Consider the following 22,397-nt stretch of genomic DNA (forward strand, 5'->3'; position numbering starts at 1 on the left):
AATAACGCAAAGCAAGATTCATCCATCGGGTGTGGTTTAAATAGCCTCCTGTAGTGCTTAGGTGTCTCCTTCCACAGCCACGCCTAGGTAAGAAAAGAGTTCCTGCTTTCCAGAAGAGTTCCACTGTTCTGAACCTAGGGAGTGGCTCCTGCCCCACCCAACAGGAAAAGTAGTTGCAAACAGAAGAGGATCAGAGGCTCAACTGGCAGGCAAGTAAGCAGCATGGTCTGCTGCAGGTAAGTCCACCCAAGCATTATGAGCCCGGCGCTTCCAGCGCTGGGACTGGGCATATTTATGAGCCTGGTGCCGCTGGCGCCAGGACTGGGTCCAAAAGGTCCCAATTGGGACTGGTTGGCACTCGGAACCTGGGTTATGGATCTGCTTCCAAGGGAGTTGGGAAAACCCTGACCTTTTGGAAGCAGAGATCATGACAATCCTGCACATTACGTGGATCTCCCAAAGGCCCTCAAACCTGATAATGACTGATAAAGTCGAAGTGACTAACGAACAAGTCCGCCTATGTTTAACAACAGAAAGAATATTGGAACTGTCGTTAAGCTATAAAAAGAAACTGGAAAATAATGACAAGGCCAATAGGACAGAAATAGACTACCAGCCACTGCATATCACATACAAAGCCAGGCCGTTTAAACATCACGAAGGGGCAAAGAGAGGCATCCATCACTATGACACTCTTCTGGTGGAGACACGCTGTGACCTACCCAAATTAAAGCGACAGGCGTCTAATTCAAAATCTCCAAAAAAGTTCCAAGAAGAGGCAAAGAAATATGCGGGATGGATCAAATTCTACCGAGCAACACTCCTTCAACATGACTCAGAGGAGATGCTGAGGAAGGTCAACGACAGAAACTCTGGAGAATTCTGGTCTCTCATAAAATCGGTCGACAAAAAAGAAGGTCCATCACTAGTTAACGCGGTGAGTGAGGAAAGATGGCAGAGGCACTTTAACGCTCTGTTCCACACGCCGGCTCAGAAACACATACCGTTGAAGTCTTCGGGTCCTGTCCCTTGGGAAGACTTTTCCAACAAAGCCGATATAGAAAGAGCGATTCAAAAACTAAAATCCTTCAGAGCTCCAGGCCCGGGCGGAGTAATGAATATAGACCTAAAAAACCATCCAGCCGAATGGGCCTCCTTCATCAGTATCGTCTTCAAAGAAATAAACCCGACAAAGACAATACCTAGTTCCTGGACGTCGGCGATAGTCGTACCAATCTTCAAAAAGGGAGACAGATCCGATCCCGCCAACTACCGCCCAATAGGGCTGTTGGATACAATAGGAAAAATCTAGGGCTCGTTCCTTTTAGGAAGCGTCCAACGATGGCCCAACTGCTCCCTTGGGGATGACCCATTTCAAGCTGGCTTCATGAAGAACATTGGGACAACAGTAAATATTATGCTACTGAGCATAATAAAAAGTAAATCGCGGGCACAACAAAAGAAGGTATTCATGTCCTTCGTCGACCTAACTCAAGCTTTTCACAAGGTAGACCGAGCTTTACTTTGGTCCAAAGTGGATGCATGGAACTGCCCTAAACAGATCTTGGAACCAATCAAAGCTCTCCACACAGACACCACAATGAGAGTGAAACTCAATCAAATAGGGACCCTGACAGATGAGATCAATACCAACAGAGGACCGAATCAAGGCTGCCCCTTGGCGCCCACCTTATTCACTGCCTTCCCTGGAGATTACAAAGAGTCATGCGAAGAGCTTAGATCCTTTCCACCGAAAATAGGGGGGTGCCCAGTCTCAAGGCTACTTTACGCTGACGATATCATCCTGATAGACCAGACCCCGATCGGTCTCCAACGCCAACTGCTGAACAACCTGGCCAGTTACATATCAAAAAACAATCTTGAGATCAACATAGGGAAAACAAAAATTCTGATCATCGCGAAAACTACAACAAAAAGAAAAACCCATCACTGGAGTATCGACAAAACCAAAATTGAACTCGTCAAAGAATGTATGTTACTTGGGATAATAATTGATAGCTCAGGCAACAAAGCGAAAATGCAGACCCACCTCTGGGAAAAATCCCCGAAACTCACCTCCCAGGCCCAAGCTCTGGACAGAAAATTCTGACGCTTTTCGCTGTTACCAGTGATGAAGTTCTATAAAGCAAAGTTGTCCCCTCATTGACATATGGCGGGAAAGCCATCCTGACAATTCTGTCAAGTCTGTGGGCCAAGCTAGAAGGATACTTCTGGCGGCAAGTACTCCGCCTCCCAACATCAACAGCTGTCTCAGCAACAGGGAGAGAACTAGGACTCTAATCTCTAAAAGCAGCAGTCAACTCAAGTGAAATGTCACTATACAGAAAAGTGATTATCTCGGACTCAGCTCCTCAATACAAACTGATAAATCAAGAATTACAGACAGGAGGATGCAAAATGCTTTCAGCCTGGGCAGCTAAGAAAAAACTATTAGAGCAAGCTGGCTGCAACAAAGAGGACCTATTTCAAAACCCAACGAAAGTTAAGAGAAAGCTGGAGGTACTGGACTGGATAGAAACCCAAGACAAGGCAGATTCAAACAAACTACTTACCCATCTCCCAAGGCAAAGTAAAAACTGAATGAAATTGAACAAGTTCTCAGAAGCTTCCCAGACAAACGCTTGAGACAAACTTTCATAAGGGCCAAGTTAAATCTCCTTCAAACCAATGCAATTTGAGCGCTCAGGGGACTATCCAACACCAGCAGCTGTAGACTATAGACTTAGCTGTAGACTTAGCTATAGACTTAGCTGTAGACTTAGCTGTAGACTAAGACAGGGACCCTTCAGAAACAGAATCAGTTTGACACCTGCTGATGAGGTGCCCCGAAACATCAGCCTTTAGAAAAGCATACTTAAAACCTCTCCTTGAACCATTTTCTCTGCGAGAAGAAGAAACTTGCTGGAACCGACTACTGAGTGGAAAGAAAACCAGTTGGACCATTGGAACGGCAAAGATCCTCGAAGCGGCCCTGGCAGGATGCCTCAAAGAAGAAAATCAAATACCACCAAGCTGAAAATACAAAGAGCACAAAACATAGGCCGGGGAAAGGACAAGAGAATTAAGCAAAAGCAAACAATTTGTAAAATCAATAAAGTTGATAAATGCAAAAAAATAAACCCAGTGTTCCTCTACCTGATCTGCTTTGGGTGTTTTTATTTTATAGGCAGCCATATATTTTGTATCTATAATTGCAAAAGCCCTTTTCCAAGAAAGTAGGAACTTCTTCTCCTTAGCTGGAATCCTTCAGAAACTCAAAAGATAGGCTAGGTCACTTATTTCATATTCCCCTTTTGAGGTTTTCAGGTCTCAACAATTGTGTCTATTTACAAAAGGCTTTTCTTTGACTTTTTGAGGATAGGCCTGTTGAAGGTATTTGTGAAGATTGTCTACATATTAATGCGTAGAAGAGACATTTACCAACATTTGTGTCTGTGTTCCGCATAACAAATGTTGATGCAATACTATTTTTGTACCAGCGATGTTTTATAAAAGGGACATTTGGGTGGATCTCCGAGCCATCAGAGCTAGTGGTAATCACATTTACTCACTAGGTCAAGAATCAACCACAAACTTCTTCAGAATTCCCACAATTGTTTAGTCATATTGCTCTACTCCTCAGCTAGATACCAGATGGTAGGAGATGTGTACCTTTCTATTGATGCCAAGTATTTTCCAAATCTTGGTCATCACTTCCTAGTTAAAATGAGTGACTTTGTCAGACTCAATCATTTGATGAAAGTTGAAGAAGGAAAAGATGTGGTGGAATAATAAAGTGACAGCAGTCTCTGCCTTACAATGTAGGGCTGTCGGACATTCAGTCCATTTAGTAAATACGTAAGTAACTGTAAACATATACTTGTTGCCATGGGCAGAAATATCACTGGACCAATAAATAGTATCTGTAGCTCACACCATGGTAATTTCATTCCCATTGAATGGGAAAACAAGATTGTAACTAAGTATATAACAGATGCCACTTTAAATATGGGTTAAGTATGAACCCATGTGTAGCGTATAAGCAATTTTAAAATACCTGATGGCCAGATGTCAATCAATCATGGGCATGCTTTAAGATTATGCTTTAGAATGAGGTAGGTACCTCCCAATTATTGTAACCAGATTGGGGTTTCCTAACAAAAAAGTGCATCCTAATTCTTAGAAATGTTCTGAAACTTCATTGAAACTCAAAGATATCTCTTCTCCTGACAATTTTTTGAGAAAGCGGTTCTCTGTATCTTGTGATGTTTCCTAATAATTAGATCTCCTTAATGAGCACTAATTAAATCAAGATCTAGAGCATCTCTAATCCATTGAAGATTGGAAAGCTCACTTTCAGCACAAGTGTGTGATTGACTCACTGCTATTACTTATATTTCTCTGAGGAGATGTTCCATACTAATGCATTCCCAATAAGATCTTCAGTTTTGGCTAATTGATCAGTTACACCATTCCCCGTGTTGTCCGAACCTTCTACCTTTGAGTGTCCTTTTATCTCCTTCCAGAAAAATCTTACATTGTTTCATGTCCCTAAATCATCTATTGTTTGGATTAACTTCCTGTGTTTTATTTTTATTTTACATTTTTTTTAAACATTATGTATTTGCTTGGATGCCTTCTGTTACACAGTTGTTCAGTCACAATTTTCAGAAGAGGTCACTTACAATATGACCAGTGAACAATCACAATGCAAATGAAGGTATAGCTCAGTTGTAGAGCAGCTGTAGCACATATGGCATACAGTCAAAATCCACATGTACATTTGTGGGCACATCAGGAGAAGTATTCAGAGCATCCTTCATCGCTTCGGTGTGGTAACTAAAATTACAGATTTCAAGTGGGAGGCCTTTGTATTAGATGGTTCTTAAAGATTGCCCAAATATCCATGACTTTAGATGCCCTGGGCATCGTGGTGACATACATTTCTTCCATATCATTCGCCCAGGTGTCATCGCGAGCCAGCCAGCGACCGTAGGCGTTGACCTTTGAACCCTGTCCAGAAGTATGAAACATTTTGCTAACAAGTAGCCTCAATCTCCGCTGAAGTAGAGGCACATTGTTAAGCAAACTAAACACAGACAATTGCAGGTTAGGCTATAGAATGGCTCCCACTATCATTGAGAGAGTGTCGCAGACTGCCACCCAGAAAGAGTGTTTCTTGGATTAATTCGGACACCAGATAATAAATTCTCTTAAAAATGGTATGTTTTTACGAGGAAGAATGTCTTGTTGTATTAGAGTGCAATGCAGGGCAGGCCCAGAGAATGTGAATGCAATCGCCCATCGCATCGCTGCACGTGCGGCATCGACCGATGTTATCTGAATCCATGAGTTTAATTTTTGCTGGTGTGTTGTATAGACTGTGCAGTACCTTAAATTGAAAAATATGAAACCGAGAATGTTGGTTCCCCACTTTTCACAGAGCAGGCACAAGTGTGTGGGTATAGTCGTTTGTAGTAAAGTGTACTAGCTCTCACTCAGATTTTGGCACTGTTGCTCAGACTGCACTAATACAGAATGCAAACTGCTTTTAGGCTAAAATAGCCTAATTTCCCTGATGAACCCACTGAAGACTCTATGCTCACTTGCATCATTCACTTGCAACTAATTTGTTCCGTTAACCAACAGACCTGAATAACCATCTCCACAGACTTAACTTCCATCCTCCTAGTCTATCAAGATTCTCCCATGCAGATAGTTTCTGTGTGTTAAGAGGATACTACAAGATGAACAAGAATGCACCAGACTTTAGGAAGACAGGTGACAAACATTTATTTGCCAGAGGTTATCTTGAATCAGTGATACAGGAATCCATAGAGAAGGTCTGAAGGCATTCTAGAAATACCCTTCTGACTCAGAAGAGCACTACAGCTATACCTTCTTTGGTGAAAGTTTCTAAATACTCTAAAGAGGGCTTTATTTAATTTATTTTTGTGTGCAAAAAACAGTACAAGGATGACAAATCAAATCAGGTCGCTTGCAGACAAGTTAAGTTACAGATACAGCACAAGTCTGACAATTCAAAGTAGGTAGATTTCAGACAGACTACGTTACAAATACAGCACAACGCTGACCACTCAAATTAGGTCGGCTTCAGGCAATTTACATAAACTGGCCGGTACAGTGCATAAACAAGTATATTTATCAAAAACACCCGCAAGTGAGTATCATTAGAATGCTTCACACCAAGGTATGGTTGGCGTGAGGAGATTCAAGTAGCATATTGGGACCTAGGCATGTAGCTGGAAAGCCACTCTAGTAGGCTGGAGGCTACATCGGACATGGATGGCAAGAGCATGAATGGAACAAATGGCGCAGCAGAAGCGGGTCATGGGCACACACCCAGTTAGTAGAAGGCTTTGAATGCCGAATCTGTGTATTCCTCTTACTGCAGCATATGTTTTTCTGAAGTCTTTCAGAACAGAGAGCGTCAGGGTGAGCTCTAGGTATTGGAGGGCTGTAGAGCGTGCTCTAGGAGTGACACTGAGGGGTGATGGGAGGGGATGGCTTTGGTAGGTCAGGTAGACGGGAGGATGAAATAATGTCATGAGACACAGCCGTGGAGTGCTGGACATAACAGGTGCGGAAAGCATGCCAAGTCTACCTTTTGTTACGGTAGTGCAGCAACATGAAATTGAAGAAAACAGCACTCGTGAATAAGTGAGAAGAGTTTATGCTCTTTTTACTTGGTGTCATGCTATTGTGCTTCTGATGCTTATCAGTGGAGTTGCTCCATCAACGTGTGCTCATGTGATGTAGAGAAGTGCATGGCATCAAGGCTAGTCCTTGAGCAGGGACATGGGACCTGACTGGCATTTTCACAGAAATGTAATATAGCCCAGCCATTCCCAGACAGGCCCAGACAAGATTAAAAGATGTATCTAGAATTATTGGCACTTTCTGTCAGATGACAAGTTACTCGGTCCTTTGTATAAAGATCCCCTAGTTTTTGCTTACACTAAAAGTATGAATCGGAAAGATATGTTGGTTAGGAATGACAGTGGACAAGATAAAACACGCCCCAAACACAGTGTTAGTTTTCCACACCTCTAAGGCACCAATTGTAGCACTGTATTTAAAGGGAATCTGGTACATCATCCATAATCGAGGAAGAAGATTCATCTAAAGAACTTCTACTTCTGACAGCCACAGTATCATCTACAGTATCACGTGCCCTTTTGGCAAATATTACGTGAGACAGTCTGGTAGGAAGGCCAAATTGAGGTGGAACGAGCATTGTTCAAATCTAAGCATGAAAAATGTGAAGTCAAGAGAGATGCAGCACTTTCTGGAAGAAGGTCACCAGATATCACAAATGAAGTTTCACATTTTGGAAGTTACCAACATCAAACCTGGAGAACAAGGCTTGGCATTATTTTTGGTTTAATGGGAAGCATTTTGGATCAAGTGTTTGAATTCACTGTATCCAGGTGGTCTTAATAAGGAATGTAACTTCTACTGCTATTTTGGACTCTTTTGAGGAGTACCTCTTCTTTCCCCCTTTTTTTTCTCTTCCCCACCCTGTTTCATGACTGCAATTATCCCAAAGTACTTCCTATTGTAACAGTACTTTATTTGATCCTTCATGTTAAGATTAATTTATGCACTGACTTTTTGTTTCTATATTGGTCAACCTAAAGTACTTTCTTATAATATGACTATCTTTGATCCTCCATGTTAAGATCTGCTTCGTGTAGCGATATTTGTTGCCACCGAATGACATTTACTGATTAACTTATTCCACATATGTAATCTCCATTGGTTACCACACTTTGTTTTTATATATTTTTAATCTTTCTCAAACATTTCTGGTATTTGTACTTAGCACTCTAGTAATGTTACCACATGCATTTACTAGCTATTAACTACAGTTCCTGATTTTATCCTATGACACATGCACATATCTTTATTTTTTTCAAATGTCTCAATTAAATGTAATATTAGCATATTAACTTACCGGATACATGTTCCAGTTTATGACCATATCCATTTGCATGTTGTCTAGACTTGAGGCAGCATAGGTTAAATATACCTCCACCCCCAAGCACCGAACAGGGAGTTAGTAATATACTCGCTGTTCAGTTATTGGAGCCACAGGTGGCTGGAACAGGAGCGGGAGCACTGTATTCGCAGGTGTCTGTAGCAGGGGAAGAAAACAGGATTATGACAGTAAGTACATGAAAAGGATGATGTCTCTTGGTGTAATGTAATGCAACAGGCTATGCATAAGTAATGTGATACTATCAAGGAAAACATCCTGGAAAAGAGTAACAACCTAAAATGTATTTAGTCCAAGCCTGCGGATTGGTCCTTTCAAAGATCTCCGCTCATTCCTATTTTTAACCTATCCCCTGTTACGGAAAAGAATCATTATTAATCAACTTAAGCCCACGAAATGTAAGAATGATATTTACACCACCATGTTGATTAAAAATTGTGCCCCCTCCTTAATCACCTCTATCTGTAAATTTGTTAATGCCTCTATAATCTCCTACGGTCCCACAGTATCTTAAGAAGGCCTGGGTCATGCCCATCTTGAAAAAGCCTGGCCTTTCAGTCGACATCCCAAACACATATCAGCCTATTACCAATACGGCGTTCCTTCTTAAGATCCTTGATCGCGTGGCCTTTTTACAAATTGTAGATCACCTAAAGAAATATCCTGTTTTGAACGACCATCAGTCTGGATTCTGGGTTGGCTTTAGAACTAAGACTGTGCTCTTAGAACTCATGTCCAAGCTAACGTCCAATAACGTCCGACAATAAGAGCTGTTATGAAACTTAAATATAGATATCACGTCACGTCGTGATCTCCACTGGCTGCCCGTGTAGCCCAGAATCTTGTACAAAAATGTAGACTTGGCTACATGCCTGAATACCTACAACAGCTCCTTATCAAGAGAAACAATATTAGAACACTAAGGTTTAATAATCACCACCTACAACTCGTTCCGAAATGTCGAACTAATAAAGTGGCCAACTTAGCTTTCTTCTCTATTGGACCGAAGGTCTGGAAGCCTCTCCCCTTGGACATGAGATTCATCGAGTCACTTGAATTCTTTAAGTAAAGGCTGAAGACTCACCTTTTAAATTAACTTATATATAGTTTTTATCTGACGAGGAGTACGTCTTTTTTAGCACTTACATATGTTTCTCTATGATCTCTGTTATTTGTTGTGTGTGTTCAGTCGCCACCCCCATGTCTCAGGGTCTATGGCTGCACTATATAAATGTAATAAAGTAAAGTAAAGAACTACACACAGTAACTGGAGTAAGCAAAGGCACCTACCAATCAGGTAGCAAAGGCAGGGCTCTAAGAAAAGAGCAGGACTTTTGCAACAGTGTTCCACTAAGTGATGTGTACATTTTACCTCAATATATGCCAACAGCAGCAGCAGCAGCAGCATCTCAAGGGGTAGCTCCGTTAGAGTCAAGTTCCAAAAAACCAGATGATGCACAAAAAGGGGAATCTAGAGGCATTCCAGGAAAGAACAGGATCCACGTCAGTTGCCGGGTGAATCATACCGAAACGTCGTCGCAAGGGAGAGGCAGAGGCAGTCCTTATTGAAAGTTCAGAGTCGTAGCAGTACAAATGATGTTCAGAGCCAAGTGCCGTAACCAAAGGGAAAAAACAAGAAGTCCAAAACCAAATCCAAGGTCAAGATCCAAGAAGGTAAGTGAAGCAAAACGAAACACCAAACGCTGGAAAAATCACAGCTGAGAAGCAATGCTTGCCACGCCCAGCGTCTGTTTATAGCGTAACCTGACTGGCATGCCGCGTAAAGCGGTGAGAATGGAGCAGACGCCGCTGCGGCGAAAATACAGCCGCCATGGTAACTTCCAACGTAGTCCAGGGTGATGTTGTTGACTCCTCCATATTGCATAGTGCTATAAGGACATGAAGAGAACCGGCGCAAACCCTGCCGCTTCGCTGTGGGCAAGCTTGCAATGTGAGGTGTGGGAGCATGTTGTGTCTGGCGTGATACAGAAGCTGGTTTGGAGGGAGCATGCAGGACATATAGTCACATGATTGTAATCTGTTTCTATTGGCATTTCCACTTGTCACTTTAATTTCACTAACTCATTGTTAATCAGTATTTTGGTATTAAAAACATTGTCACACGCAATGACGTCACCACATTGGTAGTCTGCTGCCATTTTCATTCTAACTTTATATAAAGAATGTATTCATCACCCAAAGTTCGCACTCACTGCATCCAGGATGCTGTTTCTCAATAGAATGGAGGTAAGAACGCTTGCAGATTATTATACATCTGGTGCTACCTGTTGGTCATTCTTGAGAACATTTTGTTCATACTTGTTTTTTTTTTCATTCTTGAATTGCAGGACTGTTAGCCCCTACGTGGCACCATTACAGAGTACACCAATAGGGAATTTTATCATATAAAATATGTATGTGTTTTCTTGGGTTATCGATATCACTTTGCTCTGTTATTTGGATGTATAATGCATTACTCTTTTCACAATATTGAGAACACATCCTTAGAAGATATTATAAATGCAGGTAGGATCACTTGTGTTTGCATTTTTTCCTTTACATTGTTTTCTATAGTTGAATGAGATTTTTCCAGGAGTTGTTTTATGCTATTGTATCTTTGTATTTCTATTTAGATATTGGTCCCTGAGGATGGACTTGCAGGCGGAATGCATTGGACCCAACTATAGGCCCGTGCCACGGAAACACATGCATTTCTTTTTAGACTTGGAGACATCCTTCATCAATACAGTTTGATTGACTTTCTTATACAGACAAACCTGATTCTGGATGAGATTCAGAAATAGCGTTTATTTTCCCAGAAGGCCGCGTCATCAGTATTTGGGCTGTAAGTGTTTATGAGTAAAAACTCTCTATTGAGGAGCGTACCCTGCACAATGACGTAGCAGCCCATTGAGTCAACCCTTGAGCCTAGTATTGTGAATTGCAGTGACTTATGTATAATGGTCATGGCCCCTCTAGCTTGTGATGACTATAAGGTGCAGTACCAACTGGTTCCCCAGGCCCTAATGAATGTTGTGTTAATAGACAATGTAGCATGTATGTCCTGCAAAAAGATGAAATGGGCCTTGTGCCTGTCCATATAAGCAAGAGGTTTCCAGGCTTTCACCGGGTTACCCAGAAACCTCACGCTCCAGCTCAATACAGCCACATCAGGGTGTCACACTATGTCAGAATCACTCCTTATAAGATTTAGACAAGGAGTGAAACACTGCTCACAGGACCAGAATCTGCTACAATTAATGTCATAGTTGCTAGCCAAGCAATTTAAACATTCCCCCGTACTTTCGACAACCCAACCCACCCTCACCACCATTCCCAATTCGGCGGTGTCCGCCTAGAATATCCCCAACAACAACATAAAACCATTATCAAATCAGCAGTCATGCATGGGGGGGTAGCTCTTGGCACTCTGGCCCGGGATCCATGCCTGTTGCATTCAGAGGAATGATTGAAATGAGGAATCCACTTTGGTGCCAACATGGGCAGAACAACTGAGTGTAGTGCAGTAAATACAGTCGGGTGACTTAGAACAAAGTTAAGTAGCACTCCAGCCTACTCAATGGTGTCTGCAGTTGTGATGACACATCCATTCGAAACGGCATTAGGTATGGGGATATTAGCCTCAATGTATGTTAGGTGGCTGCTTCCTCTGGTAGTGTAAAAAAAAGTCTTGCCTTTTTTAAGTATTTTATTTATGTGTTTGTTTCATTTGTTGTTAGTGCCCAAGACCCCGAGGTATCACCACGCTAGATTACAGAGTAGAAAATACATTAGGCAGGTACACGGTTCCGTTTCATGAAAAGTGATGGTCTACCAACTGGTACAGTTTCATGGTACAGATTCATGAAAATGTGTTGAACAGAGCTATTTTGATTTGTTTGTGAAAGATAAGGTAAGAGCGTTCATCTCTGATGGATGGAGGGAGAGTGTTCCATAATGTAGGTGCGATGACAGAGAAGCTGGATCCACCTGCTCTTTTTCTGGAGGATAGGGGGGTGTAGGAGCGCAGGATGCCTGGCTGGATTTTTTGGTGATGCGGTGGGTGAGGTAACGTGGGGCGGTATTGTGAAGGCATCGATGAGTGATGGACAGTATTTTGAATTCAGTACGGGCCTTGATAGGAAGTCAGTGAACTTTGTGTCAGATTGAGGAGATGTGATATGATCACTTAAAGCCCCATACTGCTCTGAGGGCATTGTTCTGGGTCAGCTGTAGTTTAATCAGCTTGTTGGAGAAGGTCCCTGCGAGGATGGCATTGCAGTAGTCCAATTTACTGCTGGCAAGATAGCTCAGCGGGTTGAGCGCTCGCTGCTGCAATCTGAGTGTGATCTGCAGGTCACAGGTTCGAATCCCGGCAAGGCCAACTCAGCCTTTCATCCTTCCAAGGTCGATAAATTTCGGTTGGGTGATAGTGTATGTAAATCTGTGCTCTTTAAAGCGCTTTGGATTAAGGCGCTATATAAATAATATATCATTAACATTACTGCTGTTAATGGCTCTGGCTAGGGTGAGGCAGTTACTAGGGGTGAGGAACTTTCTGGAAAGGTTGATAAGTTTAGTCGAAACAGAGGTTGGGACGCACCGGTTAGGTAGATGTGAGGTTTAAATTAACTATTAGTTATTGTAGAATAAGCAATTAATAGTGTCACCAAGTGAACCAGTATACACTAAACTGGGAAAACACAAACTTGAGTAATGTCTGATGAGAAAAATTGTCATCAGACCTTGGGTCGCCAATCGTAGTAAAAACTACTGAAAAATATTGAATCAATATATGTCTTAATGATGAATAAATTATGGACTTAATTTAATCCAAGGTATCCGCTGTTCCAGCAGTTGGTGTGGAGAAGAAATCCCAATCGAGTTTTGTTGTAAGTAACTTTTTTAATTCATCAATTTAAGAGAAGCAGAAATTATATGCCAATGCATTTCAGACCTTTGCCTGGTCCTTCATCAGGGCGAATTTCTATAGTACAAAAAAAGGAAACACAAAGTACAAAAATCATATGGAATACTTACACACAAAAACAATCATAATGATTACCATGAGTAACTACGCCCATGAGGAAATACCTGCAATTATGTACTTCCTTATTACTTGGTCATCATAGTGATATTTCAATTTGCATCAATCAAAGCTGGGAATTATCTCCTGGGATGAAATGTATCGCAAATTTCCCATTGGTTTTCACATATAATCGCCTTGAGTTAATTATACGTAGGTTTGTGCCTATGAGACATTAAAGATGTAATCCTGTAAATAAAATTATCCGGTTTCATATTGTTGTAAACTGCGATGTTTAATTGCACTTAATATTGAATAAAAGTACACATACCTCGTTTTACATGTTGATATGTCAAGAAGCTCTCATTTAATACACATTTCTGCTCTAGGCGCATATGTTGCGCATTTCAAATAATTCCTCTATGGTAAATCCGCTATAACAATCCTCTCTGCAAAACAGATTGTGTATGGTACTTAGACATCCAATTGATATCATTCCACTTATCTTATTGTGTTAAATAGGAGTTTACATAAATTGAATTGCGCTTACCATATAGAATATTGTAACTATCAATATTGGAGGTAGCGAAAGATGCCATGGCGTGCATTGTTCCTGACAGCCTAGATGTATATGTGCCGACCCGTGATGATAAACATGCAGGTTCGCAGTTGGAACTGCCTGTCCATTGTAAGAAATATAAATAACGAGAATGAGACTCTGACTTGCAGTACTACGCTCAATAAGGTTGCTATTATTTAAAATGTTCTCCTACCTTGTGGCGTTTGAAAGAAGAAGACAATTCTCAGCGTTGTGGAAATCCGTGCGCGGCGGACAGATCTGGTTAAACATGAGCATTGCCAAGGAAACGTTCTTGTATAGAATGTTACGTGATTACGTTGCTCAGCGTTAGTGAGAGTGGTTGTCATAGCAACCTGACTAGAAAGACTGCTGCTAATGTGTCTATGTATCTATGGTAACAGTTCAACAAGCCTTAGCTGTGAGAGAGCGCCTGCTAATTATTGAAAACACAACGTTAGAATCAATAGGCTTGAAGCTGTGAATACGTAGGTACGGAAATGCTGAAAGTGTATATTTTGAATATGCACGCTTGGTAACATTACGTCTTACAAAGTTAAAATAAACTGGTAAAGCAGCCTATTTATGTTAATATGTGAAGCATTCTGTCAATACTTCAAGAGAGACTGGGTGTTTACTTAAAACTCTGTCCCATGGAAACTATAACGGCAAGTAATTACGTTATGCCTGTGCGCAGCACAACGCTAATTTCAATAATCATGAAAACATATAAATACAAAGGCATGTTAATGGTCAATGATACAGTTCAAGTGGTGAGTCATTACTTCATCATACATATTGAGGATAAATGTAGATATTCAATCCATATTGAATCTACACACACAATCTGACTTAATACAGATAATACACAGGCCATAATATTAAGGTAAATACAATGGCCAAATGATGTCGACCTTACCAGTCTTTCTTTGTCGATGTTTATAACCTAATTAGAAAGTTTGCAAAGCAATAGAGCACTCATGTCTATGCATAACGCTAAACATACCTTTCAGCATTATCTCTAGCTTAACTCCAGCCAGTGAAATTGCATTGTGAGTATTTGCTAAGAAGAAAGGAAAGAAAAAAGAAAAAAGAAGAAACATAGAAAATAATAAATAATAGAGAAAAAGATATACTTAAATTCAAACCAAGCAATATCAACTTAATGTATTTTTCATATGAAGCAATGCATGTTGAGCTCTTTATTGAGCCCACAAGGCGATACGGTGTCCAGCCTCTCAATCCAATAGGCTTTGCGTTGCTCTAGTCTTTTAGTAGCACTGGTTCTGATGTTTGTCATTTGGACTACTTCAAGAATTTGAAATCGCATTTGTGATATCTGATGTTTTGCTTGATTAAAATGTCTGGCCACTGGAGAGTGATGGTTGTTGGTTCTAACATTTGATTTATGTTCATTCCATCTTACTTGTGCCTTTCTGCCTGTCTGGCCAATGTACAATAACCCGCAAGGGCACTTGATGCAGTATATAACACCTTCTGACATGCAAGTTCAGTAGTCCTTGATTTTTATCTTTTCTACAGTTCTCAGGTGTGTGACTGTATTGCCGTTTATGATTTTATTGCAATTACTGCATGACATGCATGGGAATGTCCCTTGTCTTTTTGACAGAACTTTCTTAGTCATTTTGGGTTTGGTGTAGACTAGCAGGTCCCTCAAGTTGCTACTTCGTTGATTAGCAAAAAACGGTCTTTCTTGAAACAGATTCTGAAATTTGTCATAGCAAGTTAGCATCGGCCAATGCTTAAGGATTATTTTCTTGATTTTAGAGGACTGTACACTGTATTTACTGACGTAGACCATTTGGGATATCTTTACTTTTTGGTCTTTTTGTCGCTTTGAATTTATTGAGCAGTTCTTCTTTTTCTTGTTCATATTTGGAATCTATATTGGTGAGTCTTTTTATGCGTAGTAGTTGACTATATGGTAAACTACGTATAGTGGCTGCTGGATGGAAACTCATCCTATGAAGTAGGTTGTTTCTATCGGTCGGTTTATGGTAGACTTCTGTGTTGAATAATGGTCCATTTGGAGTCACTGCAACATCTAGAAAGTGTACACTAGGCTGCCCTATTTCATATGTCAATTGAATTCTTTTATCAATCAAGTTGATATATTCTAGAAATGAATCAAGGTTTGCCTGTTGACCAGTCCAAACTAGGAAGTTATCGTCAATGTACCTGCCCCAGTGCTTGATGTAAAGGTGCCAGACTGGATGTTTAATGATATGATCTTCTTCAAATTTCAAAATAAATGAGTTTGCATACACTGGAGCCATAGTTGCCCCCATGGCCGTGCCACTGATTTGTGAAAAATATTGTTTCTCGTACTGAAAATAAGCATTTTGTGCAATAAATTCAAGTAGCATCATGACCCATTCTTTAGATGCCCCTATTTCCTCTTCTTGTAAAAGCAGCCAGTCCACTGCTAATTTTCCAAAACAATGCGGAATGGAAGTATATAGACTGTTCACATCGATGGTCACTAAGAGATCATGTTCTTCCAATTGGATGTTCGACAATCTGTTCAAAAAATGTGTAGTGTCTTTGATGTAGATTGGATGTTTCTGTATAAGTGGCTGCAGAATTGTGTGAATATAGATGCCTAAAGGTTTGAGAATGCTGTGGGTGGCAGCCACAATTGGTCGTCCAGGAGGTTTCAGAAGAGATTTATGGATTTTGGGGAGCAAATAGAGATGTGGTGTTTGAGATTGTTTGAAATCTCTCTGATTGGATTACAAGGTAAGGCTTTATAGATGTTAGTGTCGCTCAATTGTCTTAGACATTCATCATGATGGTCAGTAGAGTCCATTACCACTAGAGCGCCGCCTTTATCTGCCGGTCGAATGGTGATCATCTCATCCTCATACAAATTCCTAAATACTGACAAATCCCTACGGTTCAGATTGCGAAATTTAGGCGTCTTAAAGGAGATCTTCCTCAAATCTCGTATGATTGCTTCATGGAAAATGTCTGTAGTGCTGTGAGGTAATGGTGGTATGAAGGAGCTCTTGGATTTAAGTTTGAGATAATTGTTGGTTCTATGTTCATCGGGTATCTCAAAATCAGTGAAGAATGCCCTCAATTTCAATTTCCGAACAAATTTGAAAAGTTCTATTTTGGTATTGAAAAGGTGTGTGCTATGCTTTGATACAAATCTGAGTCACTTTTGGAGGATTTGTTTATCTATATTGCTCAAATTCCGTTTGGATATTTTAATAATTAGACTCTCCTGTTCGGATACCTTGACTCTGGTTTCTGCAAGGTTTCTTTTCCTGTGGCCCCTCCTGGTTCTATTCTTCCTTTCCCTTTGTCTAAAAAAGGCTGCCTGAGTGGTCTCTCTTCTCTGGGTTTTCAATCTTCATTTCTTGTGGTATTCTCTGTAGCGGTAATATGCTCTTCATTACCAGGAGTTGGTATTCTTGAAGTGCCTGGGCGAGACTGAATGTCTGAGTCTGAGCTGGAATGATCAGAAGCATTCGTAGAATGTTGAGGTTGTCCAGGCTGTCTATACTTGTCCATCCAGGTGTATAGCTCATTGTTATAGTAGTCATAGGTGTTTCTTTTGAATTTGCGCATCTTTTTACTTTCTAAGGTTAATTAGTTTAGTCGAGTCTGCCGTGGATGAGGCTACAGCTTTCACTTGTTGGTGCATGTTGAGTTCTGCATCAAGGTAGATCCCTAGTGTTTTGACATCATGAGATATAAAGATGCTATTTCCCTGATTGAGAAAGGAGGTGAAGGCTGGGGTCGAGGTGCTTGAGTTGGTGAAGGAAGCCGACAATAAGCAGTTCCATTAAATCATTCATCAGAGGTGGTGGTTGGCCATCCATGCATGAATGATGCTGTAAAAGTGTTTATTATTAGCAGAGTTAAGTTCATGGGTGCCCGTGTGTTTGAGAGGGATCTGCATATTGTCAGCAAAATTTGTATAGCGTATGTTCAGATTGTCCAGGCGGTCAAAGAAGGGCTTGGTGTACATATTGTACAAAGTGGGAGAGAGGCAGGACTCTTGTGGGATTGCGTAGGATACTGGGATGGGGTTGGCAGCTTCGGCTTCAGTGAGAATCCTAGAGGTTCGCTCGCTCAGTCAGGACTCAAGCCATTTGTCTGCTTCTTGGGAGTGGTTGAAGGTGGTCAGGAGGCGGTGGCAGAGGATGTTGTGGTTGACGGAATCGAAGGCTGCCAAGAGGTCTTATCACAAATGTTGCAGAGTTGGGTCTTTAGATCAAGGAGAGTGGATTCTGCGCTATGTCTGGTTCTGAATCCAGATGAATGCATGCCAAGTAAGTTGTTAGTTTTTAAGTGGGTTTCTAGGTGTGATCTAGGATTTTCAGGAGGAAGGGTACTGTTGTGATAGGACTGTAGTTGGTCGGCTTGGTGGGGTCAAGGGAGGGTTTTTTCAGCAGTGGTGTCACACATGGCGTTTTTTATGGTATTGGGCACAGAGCAGGAGCTGAAGGAGGCGTTGATGAATTTGGCAATGGTAAGGTCGAGGGGTTCCGCAAAAAGCTTGACAATGTGGGCCGGGTAAATGTCGCCTGTTCAGTTAGATGCTTTGAGGCATTGGATGTGGAGAGTGTCTTCTGCGGAGACATGTGAGAATTTGAAAGGGAGAGAGCTGGGTGTGAAGAGTGAGGGGATATCTTAGCTAATACAGATGATTTGTGGTTTCCTGAGGATGGTTTTGTTTCTTAGGTTGAGGATTTTATTATCTAAGGTGGATTGTACCAGAGAGCACCCAGACAGGGCCTTTGTGCTGGAAGCACAGTTTTGTTGGAAAATGCATTGCATTTGGAACAGATCTATCATGCAGAATCTTCTTGAAACTGATGAACATTTTCCTTTCTGCCTGTACTGCTGCCGTGAAGTCTGGGTAGATGTAAATCTTGCAAGCTTCAAATCTCAGCTAGCCTTATTCACAGGCTTGATACAGAATCAAGTTGCAGTCTCTGTAATTAAAAGTTTGAGCCACAATTGGCCAAGGTAGCATTTGAGGCTTGGACTTGGGTGCAATAGCTCGATGTGCATGCACCATTGTAAAATGCAGTGACAGTGAGACAGCCCCCAACATATCCAACAATATCTTTTCTACAAAGTCTTCCAGTTGGCCGCTGGGTGTCTGTGCAGGGACACCGATTATACAAATATTATTATGGCAGGATTGGGACTAGAAGTCCTCACACTTAGCCACTGTGTGTTGCGTGTTGTGGGTCAATTGGGTGAGGCCTCCCTTCACTGCTGTCAGGTCATCCTCTGACGTGCTGATCCTGCCCTCTACCTCTGTGATTCTAGCCACCTCTTTGTTGAGTTTATTTTACAGTGTACTGATGCTAACAGTAACATCATCACATTTTCTATTGACTGAGGTGAAGCCAGTTTGCATATTATTGGGAAGAAGATGGACGTTGGGCATCTCAGGGACTGGGGGGTGTGATTTGCTCTCAACACTGCCATCCCCCTTTGGTCTGTATTTGGGGGCTTGCCGTGTGAACACATCCATTTTCATGTCTCTTGGCGCACCAGGTGCCCTTAGTCAAAGTGCCAGATACAAAGCCGAGGAGAGACAAAGGATATTAAACTGGGGACAACTGGATGGGCCTGCGCTACTAGGTCATAGAGTGTGGAAGAGTCTCACTGTAGTTGGCTTTGTATAATTACTGCTGCTAGGGTCCATGTGAAGTAGCTCCATTGGGAGAGGAGGACAGGTGACACGCTGTCTCACACACGCATTAGTAGGCCGCCCCTCACTGGGGTACCCGTGGTGCAGGAATAAAGATCACCACTGAGGCATGCCTACTGTCTAAATGTCACCACCAGCTTTGGACAGCAGCCAGAGTTCCCAGCAAAGTGGGGTGGAGCAGCGACAAAGATAATGAGGAGAGGCTATGTCCGATGTGCCGGGCTGCTTGTTCCTGGAGCTTAGTGGAGTGGATGGATAACCCCATTCACGTGCACTGCAGGCGCGCATGGAGCATGGGCCAGTAGGCGTGAAGTAGGCCTGGGCAATCTCAGCACCAGGCATGGTTCAGCCGTGCCCCTCAGAGAGTCAATTGGTGTGAAGAGGCATCCAGTGTCTCCCAGGCTATTACATTCTGGAGAATCAATGGCGTTACCGGCACTGTGGCACAGAAGATGGGCATAGGCACAGAGCTCACGTATGATGTGGCCATCTTGAAGGTTGCTCTGCAGTGCTCTCAATTTCTTGTGTTTTAAGGATTTGTTAATGACACACAACATACCCCTGTCTTGCAAATTGATCAAGTGTTCAACACATCCATTGCAGACATAATCTAAATCAGTAATTATTGCTAGTTCCTGGATTTGGTAATATACAGGAGAAAGGACAGCTTTATACACAGCCATTAGTTCCTTCACTCCGGGAACACGCTTATAAGTAGCTATGGGTTATGGAATGTCATTCATGCCAGCATTTCCAATAATAGTTCATTCTTTTTATGGTCAGTGATATGGAAAGAACACCCATCCACATAAACTATGGACATTTCCTGACAGGTGTTTCCTCTGTACAATATGTGAAGAGATTTTTGATTTGCCTGCATAGTATCAGTTATTTTGAATTTCTACAGGTTAGCCCTGAATTTAAAGGATCCAGGAATTAACCCTTGAATTTGCAATATTTCCAGACCACATTCAGTTGTTTTAGAAATATTGTAGAGGCTTGCGGTAGGTCTCAGCTATAATATGCTGCCACAGATCAACGGGTCATAGTTTTTGAACACCGTCCTATTGCCAGGGGCAATATATTGCAGAAATTAAACATACTTTCAATAGGTGACAGTGTTTTACTTGCATGTAAAATGATTGTATTAACCTGGTCATGCTTCTGGTACAAGACCGCAGTTAAACAAGTGTGGGAAAATCCTGTTTGAAGGAAAAATGTATTATTATTAATAGAGTAGGTCAAGCAAGGAACCGGTGAAAAATGTCTTTTCAGTTGTTTCACAACCTATGTTTGAAAGTCCCCCATACTCTGACTTGCTTTAGTAAATGGACCGTGGGCTGGGGGATCTCTGCATGATTCTCTCTGAATTTACAACTGCAGTTGGTCATTCGTAACAGACTTAGTAACTCAATGTAGGTATGTAGGATTCTTCAATTTCACTAAAACCTCAACCTTATTTTTTTCAGGATTAAGGCTAACGGCTGCAATTCCACGGTTTAGAAAGGTTACCTTGGTTCTGTACCACTGTGCTTTCTGAAGAGAAAAATGTGTGCCTGCATTCAACAATTCATTCAACACATAGTCGCTCTCCACCAAGGGCTCTTCGGAAATGTAAATGTTAATATATAGGTTATCAACATAGGTGCAGTTCCATTTTTGTACAAGGTCAGTCATGCCTTAAGTGTAGGAATATGTTACCCATTCCAACTCTAATGTACGTAAAAATGTACCATGCGTACTACTGCCCCCAAATGTAAGGTACATTTATTTTGGTGTATTTAAACAGTAAATTTCCCATTAGTCAAATGGAGAGAAGAGTATGCTTCAGAACTATGGATCTATGTGACTTGTTGATTGATATAAGGGAGAGGCCTCCTTGAAATGTATACCGTCTTGTTCAGTTCCTTTAGGTCATTTTAAAATTGTGTTTTTATATTCATGGTACCTGGTTATCAAAGGTACTTTGGATCTTATGAATAATCCCACAGGTTTCAACTTTTGTGATATTCTCTGTGAGTGATTCCATTAATGCGAAAGGAAACTTGTGCTGTTTTCCAAATACTTTCACCCTATTATGGTATGTAAGTATTGCCATGTAATGAAGTGATATTTGTCCACAATCATATAACTCAACATTAAATATTTTCTAGAAATCTAAAAACACTTGTCTCAATTTGTGTCTTTATTCATCTGTCTCACAGGCATCAGTCATCTTGATCTGTTCTGCAAACATCTAACAGAAGCCTGGAAATATTTCTGGACTAGCAACTTTGTAAGTATCTTCAACTTGTATAGAAAGATCTATATTTATGGCATCTACCTTGTTGGAGGATTACTTAACATCAAGCTTGTTACTGGTGACTCGGAACACTATCTCATATTCAAGAATGTCACAGGTCACATTCTCCACCCCATAAGGGTATAGGGAGTAGAGCATAACATTACCTCCTTGTCGAGTATAGAGAGTCTCTGGTCTGCTATCAGTATTGTTATAACAATCTTCAGGTATTGGACCAATGATTAGATTAGTAAGGTCCATTGACACGTGTTGGAATCGACAGCCATTAAAATGGATGTTTCTTGATCATTGCTGTCAACCAATGTCAGAATGGTATTGTTTTTAAGATCTTATGGTAGAGTTGGATGCAGAGGCAGTCCTTGTTGTTGAAGAATGTCATTTAAATTAATAAAAGCTTCTTCAGTAAAGAAGGCTTGTCCTTTTCTGATTTTTATTGACAATGTGCATTGCCAAGCATTTCCAGGAATAATAATGTCTACTTTGTTTTGAACTTCAGAAGCATATTTCAGCAATTGAGCTGACCTAAATGCCCCCTGAAGCTCATTCAAATCCATCAGGTTTCCCTTGATTCTGGACAAGACTTTGTGGTTGATCAAATCCAAATTAATTGCTAATCAATGCTATATGCAATATGCCATCACTGATATAAACATTTCAAAATTACATTTCTTGTGTCCCAGCAATATTGATTTATTGATTTGGTTCCAATTATGATGTTCAGTATACACTGGCTAGTACCTAGGTATTTTGAATTAATCTTTTCAAGTCCAG

General features: G+C 41.2%; 1 protein-coding gene across 1 annotated transcript in view; it reads left to right on the forward strand.

The window, feature by feature from the left end:
• Nucleotides 1-1,471: 1,471 nt before the first annotated feature.
• The window catches only part of LOC138514516 (olfactory receptor 13G1-like), a 39,458-nt gene continuing 18,532 nt past the window's right edge, over nt 1,472-22,397 (forward strand). The window contains exon 1 of the mRNA XM_069629988.1: nt 1,472-1,991. Within this exon, the coding sequence (XP_069486089.1) occupies nt 1,472-1,991 (520 nt within the window). The remainder of the gene's footprint in view (nt 1,992-22,397) is intronic.

This window comes from Ambystoma mexicanum, chromosome 12 (assembly GCF_040938575.1).
Source record: "Ambystoma mexicanum isolate Mex_15411 chromosome 12, UKY_AmexF1_1, whole genome shotgun sequence".
Taxonomy (NCBI): Eukaryota; Metazoa; Chordata; class Amphibia; order Caudata; family Ambystomatidae; genus Ambystoma; species Ambystoma mexicanum.